We start from the raw sequence: 14249 nt of genomic DNA, 5'->3' as shown, positions 1-14249 counted from the left end.
GCTCCTTTTAGGACACAAAATATCATGTGACTGGTCATCTCCTGATTTGACTATTTTTACTTTTCCATATTTTTTCCTATTTTGACTTTTTTGGTCTCATGTAAGACCTGAAAGTAAAATTACAGCTGTGCTCTTCACTTTGGTTGCAATTACTGTAACCCATCTCCCCAAATTACTCATCTTCAAAGCCAGAAAACAAAGCACATGCTTACAAAACATCTAACACTCAGCGTACTAACTAAACGCTAAAACACACACTTAAAATCCTTTCTTTTCAAATATCTATAAATATCGCTAATGGATTTTTCTTAGCGAATCTGAGTTATAATAATGACAATAAAATTAAAATCCTTCAGGGTCCAATCACAAAAGTTAAAAAAAAAAATCTCCGGAAGAGTCTTACCTTCAAGCTCGGTAGTAATCTGAAAGTTCTAAGTTTGCAAGAAGTTATCTCCCTCAAAGTATCAGAGATGACGATCTCAGCAAACAGTAACATATCTTGTCAGGACACCAAGTGACTCCCATTAATCGACTACTGCCTACCAGAAGGAAGGATTTAATTTCCGGCAAAATTTTCTCCTCAGAGCTGAGAATCTGCGAAATTCGGCTTTTCTCAGCGGGAAGAGGCAGAGGAGGGGCCAAAGGGACCCCAGGAAAAACTGAAGAGAAAGAAGTGCAAGACAAAGTCATCGAGGCAGACCTGGGCCGGGGCAGATTTTGGGGTCTGGAGTGGGATTCTTCTCGGACACCCACGGGTCGCACCAGAGCTCACGGTAGCGACCACTGGAAGACCCTCCTCTCACAGCTCGCTCGCTCACTAGCCGCGCCCCGCGCAGCTGTGACCTCCAAAACTAGCACGCTAGGCCAGCCTCCCTATCCACTACGGCTCGAGACTCGCACCTTTGATTGGTTCTTAGAGGGATCTCTCAGAGTGACTCGCCCAATGGAGGGCCTGGCCGGTGGCCGGGCCGTTCTGCCTCTCCCCCGCCCCCAGCGGAGAGCCCGCCCCTGCCCCGCGTCGCGAGCGGAGGAGAGTAAATACAACAGGAGCGCAAAATGGCGGAACCGCCAAGCCCAATGCACGGCGCCGCCGCCTCCACCGTCGTGTCGGAGAAAGAACCGTTTGGCAAGCTGCATCCCCCTTCCCGGGACCCGCCGGCACCTCTGTCCGCCAAGAAGATCCGGACTGAGGAGAAGAAGGCGCCGCGGAGACTGAACGGAGAAGGAGGCAGCGGCGGGAACAGCAGACAGCTGCAGTCGCCGGCGGCACCTTCGCCTCAGAGCTATGGCAGCCCCGCGTCTTGGAGCTTCGCCGCTCTGTCTGCTACCCCCTCCCCGTCCTCTGCTCGGAGCAGTTTCTCTTTTTCCGCCGGCACGGCCGTCCCCTCCCCAGCCTCTGCTTCCTCGTCCCAGTCGGTGCCGCGCAAACTGCTGGTGCCTCCTACGCTGCTGCACGCTCAGCCTCACCAGCTCCTGCTGCCGGCCGCCGCCGCCTCGGCCACCGCCAAGCCGCGCAGACCCAAGGAGAAGCGAGAGAAGGAACGGAGGAGGCACGGCCTCGGTGGGGCGGGCGAGGCCAGCGGGGCTGCCCGCGAGGAGAACGGGGAGATGAAGCCACTGCCGCGAGGTGGGTGCCGGTGCCGAGAGGGGGGAGGGGAGGGTGCCTGGGGTCCCCGCCACCCCCTTACACCAGCGGGGCCTGGGCAGGGGGCGCGCCGGGGCCGCATGCGCCAGCCTGTAGAGGGCGGGGGGCGTTCCGTTCTCCGCAGGCGATTTTGCAGTCCCCACGGGGACAGGAAATGGAGCCTGTAATTTCGGTCGCAGCGAAAAGAAATGGCCCATACTCTTATTTTCTATATCGTTTCTGCCTCCCAGTTAATGCGCTGCAGGATTTGTAGAATTCGGTCGGGAGGACCCGCCTAGGGGTGTTTGGCCAAGGAGGGAGATGGGAGGGAATGGGATCGGGAAGGGTTTGGTCCTGTAAAAGATGACTGATTATTAGACCGTTTAGACGTGATCACGGAATTTATATTTGTGACACAGGCTCCAACGCCAGAAAATTCTGTCAAAAAAGGGGGTGTGGAGAACATTGGCGTCAGCTGGAAGCTACCAGAGGCCTGAGCATTTCATCCCTATTAGGGAAATGAGGTAGCGTGCAGGGCCCGGAGTGTGCTGTTTCATAAGGTACCCTCCTTCCACCCTCCTCTCGGCTGCGTATTCTAAAGTGTTTTGAGTGGTCCTGTTTGAAATACCACCCCGCAGAAAGAATTTGCAGCCATGTTCTTCTTTTCATGCAGCATATGATAAAATCAGGAGCATTGACTTTTTTTTTTTTTTTTTTTTTTTTTGGCCAGACCAAGTACTTGCTGCAAAATGTTTCAGCATCAGAGAGAGGCAAATTCTTAAGCGTCCTTTTCGGACACGGTTAGACGGTTTTCTTTTAAAATGTAGGCTAGTCGTGTAATTTTCAGAAAGTTTCTTTAAAACAGATGGTCCTACCTTTTTAGCTGTTGATACACTGTGATTTGGCAGTGGTACAATATGGAGACTGGTTGAAAATTAGATCTTTATGTGAGCAAAAGCTTAAAGCAGATAATGATCTTTATTATAATGTGCGTTGATACAGTGTATCAAAGTATTTTTTGTATTTTAGGAAACATGAAATGTCAAGCAGTTTTAATGTTGTTGATATAATGGTAGCTTAGATCATGAAAAATTCTCTGTATGTTTGAAGTAGAATAGCTGTTTTCACAATTTTAAAAAATGTTGCACACGAGTATGTAGCAACAGTGTTAACTTTGATATTTCGCCTGTAGCAAAGCTTTGACATCTGAGCACAGCCATCAGGTACTCTGGCACAAGGTAAAGAAGATCTCAGCTTTGGAGTGTTGTTTCTAGGAAAGTGGTTTTGAGGATGAAATTTATACCACTTTTAGTCAGGTATTTTAAAGGTATTTTTTTTGAATGTTTACATTTAAACGTTGAAAGTGCCTGTAAGTCTGCATTTGCAGCTCAGTATCAGTCTTACTTGTGATGTGTAAACAGTATATTTGCTCTCTAAAGTCCTTTGAATGAGGAAGTGAGTTGGATATAACACTGTTGATGTATTGGAATGGCTGAAAATAAATAAGCCTTCTTTAACAATTCTAACTCAAAATATGGAGCACATTAATGATATTTAAAGTGAAATGGCTGTTAAAGAGAAAGTTTTCTAGTCTTTTAAATTACATTTAGAACCCTCCTTTTGAAGGCTGCAGCTGACATCATTAAGCCTTAACATATGCACTGATAGCTTTTGCATTAAAATGTTTTTCCATGATTGATGTAAGTTTTTTTGAGTAGTGACTAGATAGTAACAGTATGGTAAGATTTTCTTCTCTTTTCTTTGTTTTATTTTTTATTTTTTAATATGAATGCTGCTATTTTATTCAGGGAAAACTAAAAATCAAAGAGAAGGATTGCTTTTCAGTGTCTTGGTGGCAAATTTAATGGTGAAAATCTTTCCCTCTTAATTTTGGAAATACTCATATCCTTCTAAAGGTCAGATTTAACTGAATTGACATTGTTTTACTCAACTAAGGAGATTTTTAAGCAACAGTAGTGTTAAAATAGCAAGATTATATACATGCATTCAGTATAGATGCAACTGCAAATATAAAAGTCCGAATTTGCAATGCAATTCTCATTTCGGGGGCTTTTTGTGAAAATCTTAGTGAATGGATGACTGACCAAGTGCTCTTTTAGGTATATAACTCTTTCTGGTGTTGCTCTAAGTTGGATACTTCATAGGATAGCATGTAGAATGGTTCAGTGACTCCCACAATTAACCCATAGCTCACTGATTGACTAGTCTTAACCAGAACTGGAAATTAGCTATAAAAACACCAAAGCAAGGAAAATAGATCCTTCCCTCAAAAAATAAATAAATCAACAAAAAATCCAAAAGATCCAGCCCCCAAACTCCATTAAGCAATTAAGCACCTGTATTTATTTGTAGTAGGGTCTTTTTTTAAGTCTTTAGTTAGAACTGCTAAATTTTTACATAAGCTACCATTCTCATAAATTATTTGAATTAAATGAAAGTGTGTGTATGAAAGACAGGGCATTTGGTAAATGTTATTTGAGTCAGAAGCATGATGATTTTTTTTTTTTTTTTAGCCTCATAACAAATCAAAAGGTGGGTCAGTCCAGGAAGAGGAAGAATCATTGACAGATCTGATGAACAGGAGAATAATAAAGGCATACCAGTCTAGGCCCACTTGGTATTAGGGCTGATGCCTTACACACCTAAAACCTCTGAGGCCATCTAGTCATAGTGCTAAAGCTGGCTTTGTATGATAGCCTGAGTCATCAAATAGAAGTTAAATTTATTTTTTGTAAAAAGAAAAGGCTCAAAACATTTTAGATTTTTAAAACTATAAGATAACCAGATTTTGGTGCATAAGAGGTAATCTACTGAAGAGTTCACAGCCCATTTTCCTTGAAGACTGAATAAATTATTAACTGGTAAATGCAGAAGGTAAAAGTGGACATGTGCTGAACGTATCTAACATTTAGAATTACAGCAAACAAGTGAACAAACATTTTTAGATAGTAAGTTGCCTTAACTGATTTCACTGACCTATAAAACTTGTATAGATCTTCTAGTTTTTGTTAGTATTTTGGCTTTACGTTTATTAACTTATTTCCTTAGAATGACCTTGTGAAGTATTCTAAGACAAAACTAGAATATTTCACTGAATTTTTGCCTTGGAAGTGTAGTTAAAGAATTTAACTCTCATAAAAAATAGAGGCTTTTCTTAGAATTGAACAGTTTGAGATATATAAATGTCAGTGATTTTAAAGGCGTAGGTGTTCAAAGATTTTTCCAACTAGGCTTTCCCCCATCTTTCTACTATTGTTATTTCACAGTTTTAGATTAAATTCATATTCAGAGTTTTCATCATTATGACAAATATCTGTCACTGCTGAGATAATAGTTCTACTATGATTTCACTTTCTTGTGTAACGTTTTGTTTTTCATGCCTTATTTTTTCATTTGCTTAGTTTTCTCTACCAGTCTTCTTATACCCTCCAGCGACTGTAAAATGCTTCTCAGTGCAATTTTCCACATGGTCAAATCTGTCAGATAAACTTATCAGTTCCATTTGTTCCTATAGTCATCTCTTCTGTGGCTGTCCTTCCTGCTTTAGTCTGGATTGTTTTCTCTTTAGGTTTATGCTGCAAAACTGTCATCTTGGGACATTCTGGGAATTTCTTTTACTTTTGTTGAGTCCCTTTTTTCCTGGATCCCATGTCTTCCTTTTGGTTTATTCCTTCATTTTGGTTTCTCTACTATAACTATGAAAGAATGCGTGAGTGATATGTTTTTGAGGGTTTTATTTTTATCCTCACACTTAACCGTTGGGCTTTTGAGAGATTTCTGTATTGGAAATCATTTTCCCTCAAAACTTTGGAGGATTATTATTGTTATTAAATTATTGCCTGTCTTCCAATGTTGATTTTGAGAAATTTGATCTCCAAAAAGCTATCTTTGGTTCTATCTGTGAGATTTCAACCCTTTCATGGAATTTTAACATTTCAGCTTTCTTAAAAAAAAATGGTTTCATGAACTCTTCTCTGTTTGTATGTTGTAGCATCTTGTTACTTTTTCATGGACATAGCATCTTCTGTTATAATCTTCAAGGATATTAATTATAGTTTCTTTGATATGTTCTTCTGTGCCTTGCATTGTTTTTGATTCCTCTAACTTTTTTTTTTTGTCTGTTGTTGTTTTGGTCTATTAATTTTTTGGAAGGCTTTCTTCAGATCTGTGTCATCCTTAGCAGTTCCTTCATATTCAAGAGTATGTTCCAAAGCTTTTTGAAAGCTCACTGTGCATGCATGAGCATGGCTTAGTGACTAATGCAGTCCTTTGTTTTTATCTTTCTTTCTTTTCTCTGGGTGGTGGGTAAGAAGGCTTTCAGTTCTTTTAAATAATGGTCCTTCATTTTTCCATTTATCTGCATAAGTGGAATAATGGAGAGAGGAGTGGATTGGCAGAAGTAATGAGTTTAGTTGGTAGGCTTCTAGTGCTGAGTGGGGGAAGAAAGCTACAAGTCTCACCATTCAATTTATAAATTTTCACTTAGTCTCCTTGTTTTCAAACCAACACTTCACTTCTTCCTTTTACTGTGTGGGTTGCCCCTGAGCCAGGAGCCACTCTGATTCAGTCTTGCTGAATATGTCTCATTCCCTTAAGAGTGTGGGGTTGGCATAGGGCTGTGGGTAGGGGCGGCAGAGAGCGCTGTGATTCTGCCATCTTGCTTCTCCCAGTGCCTCCAGTTTCTAAGCCTTTCGGGGGTACTGCAGAGTAAATAAGGATTGTTTGTCATTATATCTTTCTGTAGCGATCTTCTTTCATTATGCCAGGTCATTTACCATTCCACCATCAGCTTTCTGTGTTTACAAGCTGTATTTCAGGTTATAGTTACAGTATCTCCTAGTTAAATTAAAGGTGGAATTTATGTTTCTATTTCTTTTTTTTTCTTTTTTTGGCTTTTCAAGAAGAGATCTTAAATTTTAGTCTTTGATTTGTTCCTATTTGTGTGACACTGGTGAAGTCACTTAACCTTTTTGAGCTTATGTTCATCTGTTATTATAGGGATACCTTTTTCATAGTGTTTGTTAGAATTACGTGACCCTGGCATATTGTAGGCATTTATAGGGATATTAGTTCCTAACCTTTCTTTCTTAAACAACACATTGAAGGCATTTCAATTCACTGAATTCATGGATAGGTATAACCTGTATAGTTTTCTCATTGGTATCCTGGTTTCTGAGAATTTTTGGTGTGCATTATTATGAACCATACTAACTTGTTGAACAAAGTTTATACTTCAGAGGTTTACAGTTATTGTAGTAAATGCCATTAATTTTTCACCATCCTCAAATGAATTAGTTTCAAATTATGGATAAACTACTTAAAATAGGATATTGAAAGAATGATCCTAACTTGTGTGAGTAAAAAAATTATGAATATTGTGACATATAAAATCTTTTTGTGCATGTGATTAAGGAGAATTCATAATAAAATTACATTCTTACCAACTAATTTTTTTATAACTTAAAACATTTTTATTTCTGAAGATATGTTAAACTTTGTGTTGTATGTATTATTTTTTCTTGAGTTGTAGATGAAAATTCTTAACTTTTTATCATGAAAAATTTTAATTACAAAAGAAACCAGAAAAGTATAATGACTTCTGGGTCTACCCACCATCCTGCTTCAACAATTATCAGCACTGTACAGTTCACGTTTCATTTCCTCTCCTCTACTTATTTTTGGTTTTTGCTCTAGTATTTTAAAGCATATTCTTAACATATATCATTTCACCCTCAGATAACTGAGATTGAGTTTTTTTCATTATAAAACAATGCTTATCAAATTTCAGCAACACATATGTATATTGTTAAACTTTAAAGAGTGAAATTCTCTTCCACTCCCAAACTATCATGAGCAGCTTGGCATATCGCCTGGAATAGGTGTGCTTGTATATTTTTTAGGTTAACTCTTTTTAAAAAATCATTTAAAAATTATAACAAGATACACATAACATAAAATTTGCCATTTTAGCCATTTTTAAAGTATATAGTTTATTAGCATTAAAGAGAATTCACTTTGTTGTGCAACTGTCACCACCATCCATCTTCAGAACTTTTGTCATCTTTTCAAACTGAAACTCTATACCCATTACAGAGTAACTCCCCTTTTCCTCCCCCACTTCCCTCCCCAGCCCCAGCCAACCACCATTCTACTTTCTGTCTATGAATCTGACTACCCTGAGTACCTCATAAGAGTAGAATCATGAAGTATTTATCCTTTTGTGACAGGCTTATTTCATTTAGCATGATGTCTTCAAAGTTCATCCATATTGCAGCATGTGTCAGAATTTCTTTTTTAAGACTGGATAATCCATTATATATGTATACTACACTTTGTTTATCCATTCATCCCTTGATGGACACTTGGGTTCTTCTACCTTTTGGTTATTGTGAATAATACTGCTGTGAACATGGGTGTACATATCCATTTAAGTCCCTTCTTTCGGTTCTTTTGGGTATGTACTCAGAAGTAAAATTGCTGGATCATATGGTAATTTTATTTTTAATTTTTTTGAGGAGCTGCCATACTTTTTCTGTAACTATTTTCTGTAGTGGTTGTATCATTTTACATTCTCAGCAGCAGTGTCCAAGGGTTAGGTTAACTCTGTAGTATCAAAAAAATAAAAGATCTAAGTAAGCAGACAAGCCCCTATAACAGCTGATTGAAGCAGATACTTGCAAAATCAGTGTGCATTCAGCCACATCAGCATAGGAAATAAAATTTTGGGGTTTGGTGGAATAAAGAAAAGGCGTTTTTTTGAGTGCTTCCCATGTGCCATGGTGTTATCTTAATATTTTTAGATTAAACTCCGAGTTTTTTCTAGCTTGCTCAGAGTTGCATAGCTAATGTGTAAAGAATTTGGATCAATCCCATCTCTGCCAGGGTCTGAGACTAACTACACAGTGCTACAGTTAACTTAATTTTTTCCCTTTAGACTGTGATAAACAGGAAGAAGATAGTAAAGATGCACTTAAAATTTTTTCAATTTATTTCTTTTTTCCTAACTTTTTATTATAAAAAATTTTAAAGATAAAGAAAAGTTGAAAGAATAATACAGTGGTCCTGCATAGATTTTCCTTCCAGGTTCAACAACTGTTAATATTTTATTATATATATGTACTGAATCATTTGAAAGAAAATTGTAGGCATCCTGACACTTGTTCTTAACTATTTCAGCCTTCATATTCCTAATTATGTAACCATAATAATAGAACAATAAAGAAACTAATTATATAGCCAGTATATATACACGTTCTTCCAGTTCCCCCCAATTCCCCCACTGTACTGAAACTCATTATATTTGTTTAGTTTTGTTTAATCTAGAAGTGTCCTGCTTACTTTTTCCTGTTTAATAGGACACTGACATTTTAAAGATAACAGTTTAAAATACCTGTATCTTACAGATTTTTCTATATTCATGATTTTTAAGCAGTTGTTTTATTGTGGTTGTATTTTGTTTGATCCTCTGTATTTCTTATAAACTGAAAGTTATGTGTAAAGGCTTGATTAAATTCAGATTAAATAGTTTCAGTAAGAATATTTCATAGGTGTACTTCATGTTACATCCCATCAGGAGGCATATAATATTCAGAGTGTGTCATTAGTAATCATACTACATTTGATCACTGGCTGAGGTGACTATTGTCACCATTGTAATAGTTCATCTTCTTTTTGCCTTTAGTTCATAATTTGTAGGGTAATATTTTGTGAATACCTAATTTCCCAACTATCTTTTACCTGATGACTTTAGTATTAATTATTGATCCCTGCTTGAGTAACCCATTTCATTGGGGTTAAAAGAATGATGCCAAACCATGTCTAAATAAAAAATGGATTAGTTTTGTGGGTGAGGAATTCAAAATAAATTGCTACTCTTATATCTAGATTAAAATTTAGTACTCTTTTTTGATGTTGGGTACCAAAGTAAATACTATAAATTCATTGGTATGACTAAAATCTTATGGTAAACACTTTTCTTGAATTCTTACTTCACAATAGTTTGAATTTTGGAAAGCTACTTAACAGAATGCTTCTAGTTAAAGATTGATTATAGTAGTCTTGATACTGTAATTGGTGATCTATTACAATAACTGGTAACATGAACCAAAAATATAAGGCCCCTGTCAAATTTTTTTTAACATAGTAACTATACAGTCATGTAGTGTGTTAAATACTATATATGTTTCAAAATTATAATCTCTATTCCATAATGTCCTCTGTTGGCTAATATAAATTAACTGTATAGCTGTATGGATTACCGTTTAATTAGACTTTTATCAGTTCCTTCGGAGCAGGCATTTTAGTCATTTTATGATCTTTGCTTTGCACTCTGATTTGAAGAAAATAATATTTTTTTATTAAATTAATTTTATCTGTCTTCTTTGCATTGCAAATTTAAGTAGCTACTTATGTTAGCTTTTTTTTATAGAAAGAATATATACATTTTCTTTAGATATTACTTAATTCAGAGCAACTTTCACTGGTTTGACATGTGGAGCAGTATTCTGGAAAGCAGGTGTCCTGGATTTTCTGGCTAAATCACTGATGAACTTTGTATCTTAAGGGAATAACTCTTCACCATTTTTCAGTTTTCTCCTTTGAGGATAACAAAAATGTCAGAATCAGTAAATTCTGTCAGGCATTTTTGAGATGGGCCACAAGCTGATGCAAGAATACTTAGCTTGAGGGCAGAAAACAACAATAATAACAATAACATCAAGGGTTAACATTTGCAGAACTATACTCAGAACGTGATACGGATTTTTCTTTAATTTTCATAGCTTCTTCAAAGTTTAGTTAGATATTAGCCTTTTGTGAGTGCTTTATGGAAGCTCGGAATAAGTAACTTGCTGAAGAATATAGAATAAGTAGTAAATCAAGTTTTCAGATCTTTAGACAGTGTGACTTCAGAGCTCTAGTTCGCACTACTGTGCAGACTGTGTTAATATCTTTAAATTTCTTTCATCCAGAATTGTACCTTGCACTGTGAAGTAGTTTGCCAAATAAATGAAACTAGGCTTTGATGGAAAATTAGGATTTATGTAAATAGAGATGGTGGAGACAGGCTTGTTAGGCAGGAAGGATGGTGTGAGCAAGATAGTAAAGACAGAAGTATGCTGGCATGTTCAGTGGTCTGTGAGTAGAACCATGTGACTGGGATTGATTTCGCACGAAGTTCGAAGATAGGACTTGCACGGCAGTTGAAAGTCTGCCATAATCTGCCTTCTATTTGTTAGGGTAAGGAGTTCAGACTTCATTATATGGGCAACAGTACAGCAGTTTTTTAGTAGGGTGATAATATATTCACATTGGTATTTTAGGAATATTAACTTGGTAGCATTGAATAGGATAGATTGGCTGAGAAAAATTAGAGAGATATTGGAGACTACTGTAGTAGTAAAATAAACTGATTTTAGTGATAAAACGATTGGTACTCCTGTATATGAAAAGGAAAATATTTTGGGAATATATGATATGGCATCATGGTTTTCAAACATATACAGCAAGAAAGGAGGATTTATATGTTATCTTATGGTGTCAGATGGATAGAATAAGCATATTACTGAAAATATGTGGATAGGCCTGTAGAATAATTGGTTAAAAAAGATGGATGTGAGTTTGAAATGCGGGCAGGTACTTTATTAGAATTCTATTGTCAGATGCAACTCAAATTAGTAGTGAATTTATGGGCAAGGTTTAAAAATGTTGTTGTATGTGTAGGAGATTCTCGTCAGTTAACGTGTGCTTTAGTATGTCTGTGTGGAGGAGATCCTTTTAAAAGTCTCCTTACAGTGGCATACAGTGCTGGTTTTTTGTTTTGTTTTGTTTTTCCATGAGGAGCAAATAATCTCAGATCTTTAGTTCTTAGGTAACCAGCTGTTTACAGCCTTTAAAAGGTCTCAAAAACCCCCAAGAATTAGTCATGATCCTTCACCCTTTACTCTGATTAACAGTTTAACAATTTACATTCCATTTGTCCTTCCCGTTTTGGCTTCCCCTGCCATTTTCCTTATCGCTGCTACAGCAGCATTTGGCTTAGTTTTGGACCCTTTTACAGTAATCTTCTCTCTGGCTTTGCCAATCACCATGTTAGTTATCTAGTGTTTGTTCGTTAGCATTCTTCAGATTTTAGCTTAACCCAGAGTTTTAGATCCATATATTCAAATGCCTCCTTCATTTATCCACTAGTAGATGTTCTGTAGAACTGTAAGAATGATATGTTGAAAATGCAGTCTTCCTTACTCACATTTGTCTTGCTGTGTATGTATGTTCCTTGTCCCAGTGCTCAAGCTTGAAAATTGGATTCTACACCTTATGTCTATCAAACCTGTAGCCAGGTCTTTTCACTTCTCGCCTTTATCTTTCACATTGGGCTACTTTTACTCCTTCCTTTCTGTTAGTCTTAGTTGAAGGCTAATTATCTCTAGCCTAAATTATTGTATAACTGCTTCCTTATTGGGCTCTCTACTTCAGATCTATGATCTTTCAATTCATTCTTCATTCTATAGCCTAAGTGATAGAGAGCTAAATGCATATTTCATCATGTCATTTTTCTGTTTATGAGATGGTGTTCAAATTCCTTAAAATGTCCTCTAGGGTTCTGAATGATCATATCCTTGTTTAACTCTTCAGCTTCTCCTCAGTGCTCCTTGCTGCCTAGAACTTTCTCCATCGGACTTTTTCCTCCATCCCTAGGTCCACACTTCTCCTACCCTGAGCTTACTCATCTTTTAGGACTCAACTTGAAAGGGACGTATTTGCTACTCTCTGGACTAGGTTAGGTCCCCTTGCTGTCTCTTCCCACATCATTTTGCACTTCTGTCCTGACTTTCTTCACTTTAATCACATGTTCAGTTGTCGTCTTCACTAGACCGTAAGCTCTCTGGAGTGATCTTGTTTCAGGTCAGGCCCTCAACCTCTGGGAACTTGATAACTATTTGGGAAATGAATGAGTTGTACTACATTTCAGCCCTTTGTGCCCTCTAAGAAGATGATTGTTGTTCAGGATAATTTTGGCAGATATTTCAAATGTGAAAATGGCAGAAAGATGATAATGGGATAAGAAATTGACTAACAGCAGCTCATGGACAATGGGTAAGTTGTCAAGTGAGCCCAAGAGGCAAATATTAATGGCATGAGAACTAGACAGAAAATGAACTGTGTTGATAACACTAATTGAATTATGTTCGACTGATCTTGAATTATCAGAATTGCTATTTTATATATTCTAACCTCAAAAAATTAAATTTATTACTACATTGTACAAAAAGGGTGTTTTATGTTTTTAATCTGATCTTGTTTACAAAATCTGAGGGTTTTTTGTTGGGGGGAGATAATTAGGCTTATTTATTTATGTTTAGAGTAGGTACTGAGTATTGAACCCAGGACGTAGTGCATGCTAAGCATGTGCTTTTCCACTTGAGCTATACCGTTACCCCTACAAAATCTGTAATGGTATTGTAATTGGAAATCCTTGCTGTGTATGGAATTTATTGAGAAATAAAATTAGGTAGGAATCATAATTAATTTTGTTCCAAAATTAGTTTTTAATACCACTTATTGAATAGTTTTTCCTTTCCACACAGATGTAGAATGCCAGCTTACTACTAAAATCAAAAAGGTCCCTCTTGCCACTTAGTGCTCTCCCAGTACCTCCAGTCTGGGGGTGATTTGTTTTATGTCCCAATAGTTTTGCCTTTTCCAAAATGTCATATAAGTTGAAATATCTGACTTTTTAGTATTTGCCTTCTTTCACTAAGCATGTTGCTTTTGAGATGTTACATTAATCAGTTCATTTCTTTTTATTTCTGAGTAGTAGTTTATTGCATGGAGATACCACAACCTGTTTTTGCATTTGCCAGTTGATAGACAATTGGACTGTTTCTAGTTTCTGATAATTGCAAATACACCTGCTGCAAACATTCACATACAAATCTTGGGATGGATATATGTTTTCATTTCTCTTCAGTAAATACCTAGAAGTAGAACTGCTGGATGTTCAACTTCATAAGAAACTGTCAAAAACTTCTAACGTGGCTTTGCCATTTTTGATTCCCACTAGCCCTTTAATATTGTCAGTTTACCAAATTTTAGCCATATTGGATATATAGTAGTATTTCACTGTTGTTTTAATTTGCAATTCCGTAATGACTGGTGATGTTGAACATCTTTTCATGTGCTTGTTTTTCATTCCTACCTCTTTTGTGCAGTGTCTGAATTGTGTATTATTGTGTGTTTTCTTAATAAGTTGTGGAAGTTCTCTACGTATTCTGTGAACAGATTCCTTATGAGATATACATTTTTGCAAATGTATTCTCCAGTTCTGTGGCGCTTCATTTTCTAAATATCGTCCTTGACACTTTTTCGCAGTAGAAAATTTTAATTTTGATGAGGTTTATTTTTTAATTTATTTCTTTTATGGTTCATGCTTTTGATATCTTAACTAAGGGAGCTTTGCCTAACCCAAAATTATACAGGTTTTCTCTTATGTTTTATTTTAGATACTTTATAGTTTTAGGTTTTCCATTTAGGCCTGTGATGCATTTTGAAAATTTTTGTATGTGAGGCTTGGATCAAGATTCCCTTACTCTTATTTTTCTTTTTT

General features: G+C 37.0%; 1 protein-coding gene across 2 annotated transcripts in view; it reads left to right on the top strand.

Moving 5' to 3' along the window:
- Positions 1 to 1020: 1020 nt before the first annotated feature.
- The window catches only part of RSBN1L (round spermatid basic protein 1 like), a 57289-nt gene continuing 44060 nt past the window's right edge, over positions 1021 to 14249 (top strand). For both annotated transcript variants that reach the window (XM_032484160.1, XM_032484159.1), the window contains exon 1: positions 1021 to 1627. In XM_032484160.1, the coding sequence (XP_032340051.1) occupies positions 1057 to 1627 (571 nt within the window). In that variant the 5' untranslated portion in view covers positions 1021 to 1056. The remainder of the gene's footprint in view (positions 1628 to 14249) is intronic.

This window comes from Camelus ferus, chromosome 7 (genome assembly GCF_009834535.1).
Source record: "Camelus ferus isolate YT-003-E chromosome 7, BCGSAC_Cfer_1.0, whole genome shotgun sequence".
Classification (NCBI taxonomy): Eukaryota; Metazoa; Chordata; class Mammalia; order Artiodactyla; family Camelidae; genus Camelus; species Camelus ferus.
The sequence above is the reverse complement of the archived record's forward strand: the minus strand, read 5'-3'. Positions and strand labels throughout refer to the sequence as shown.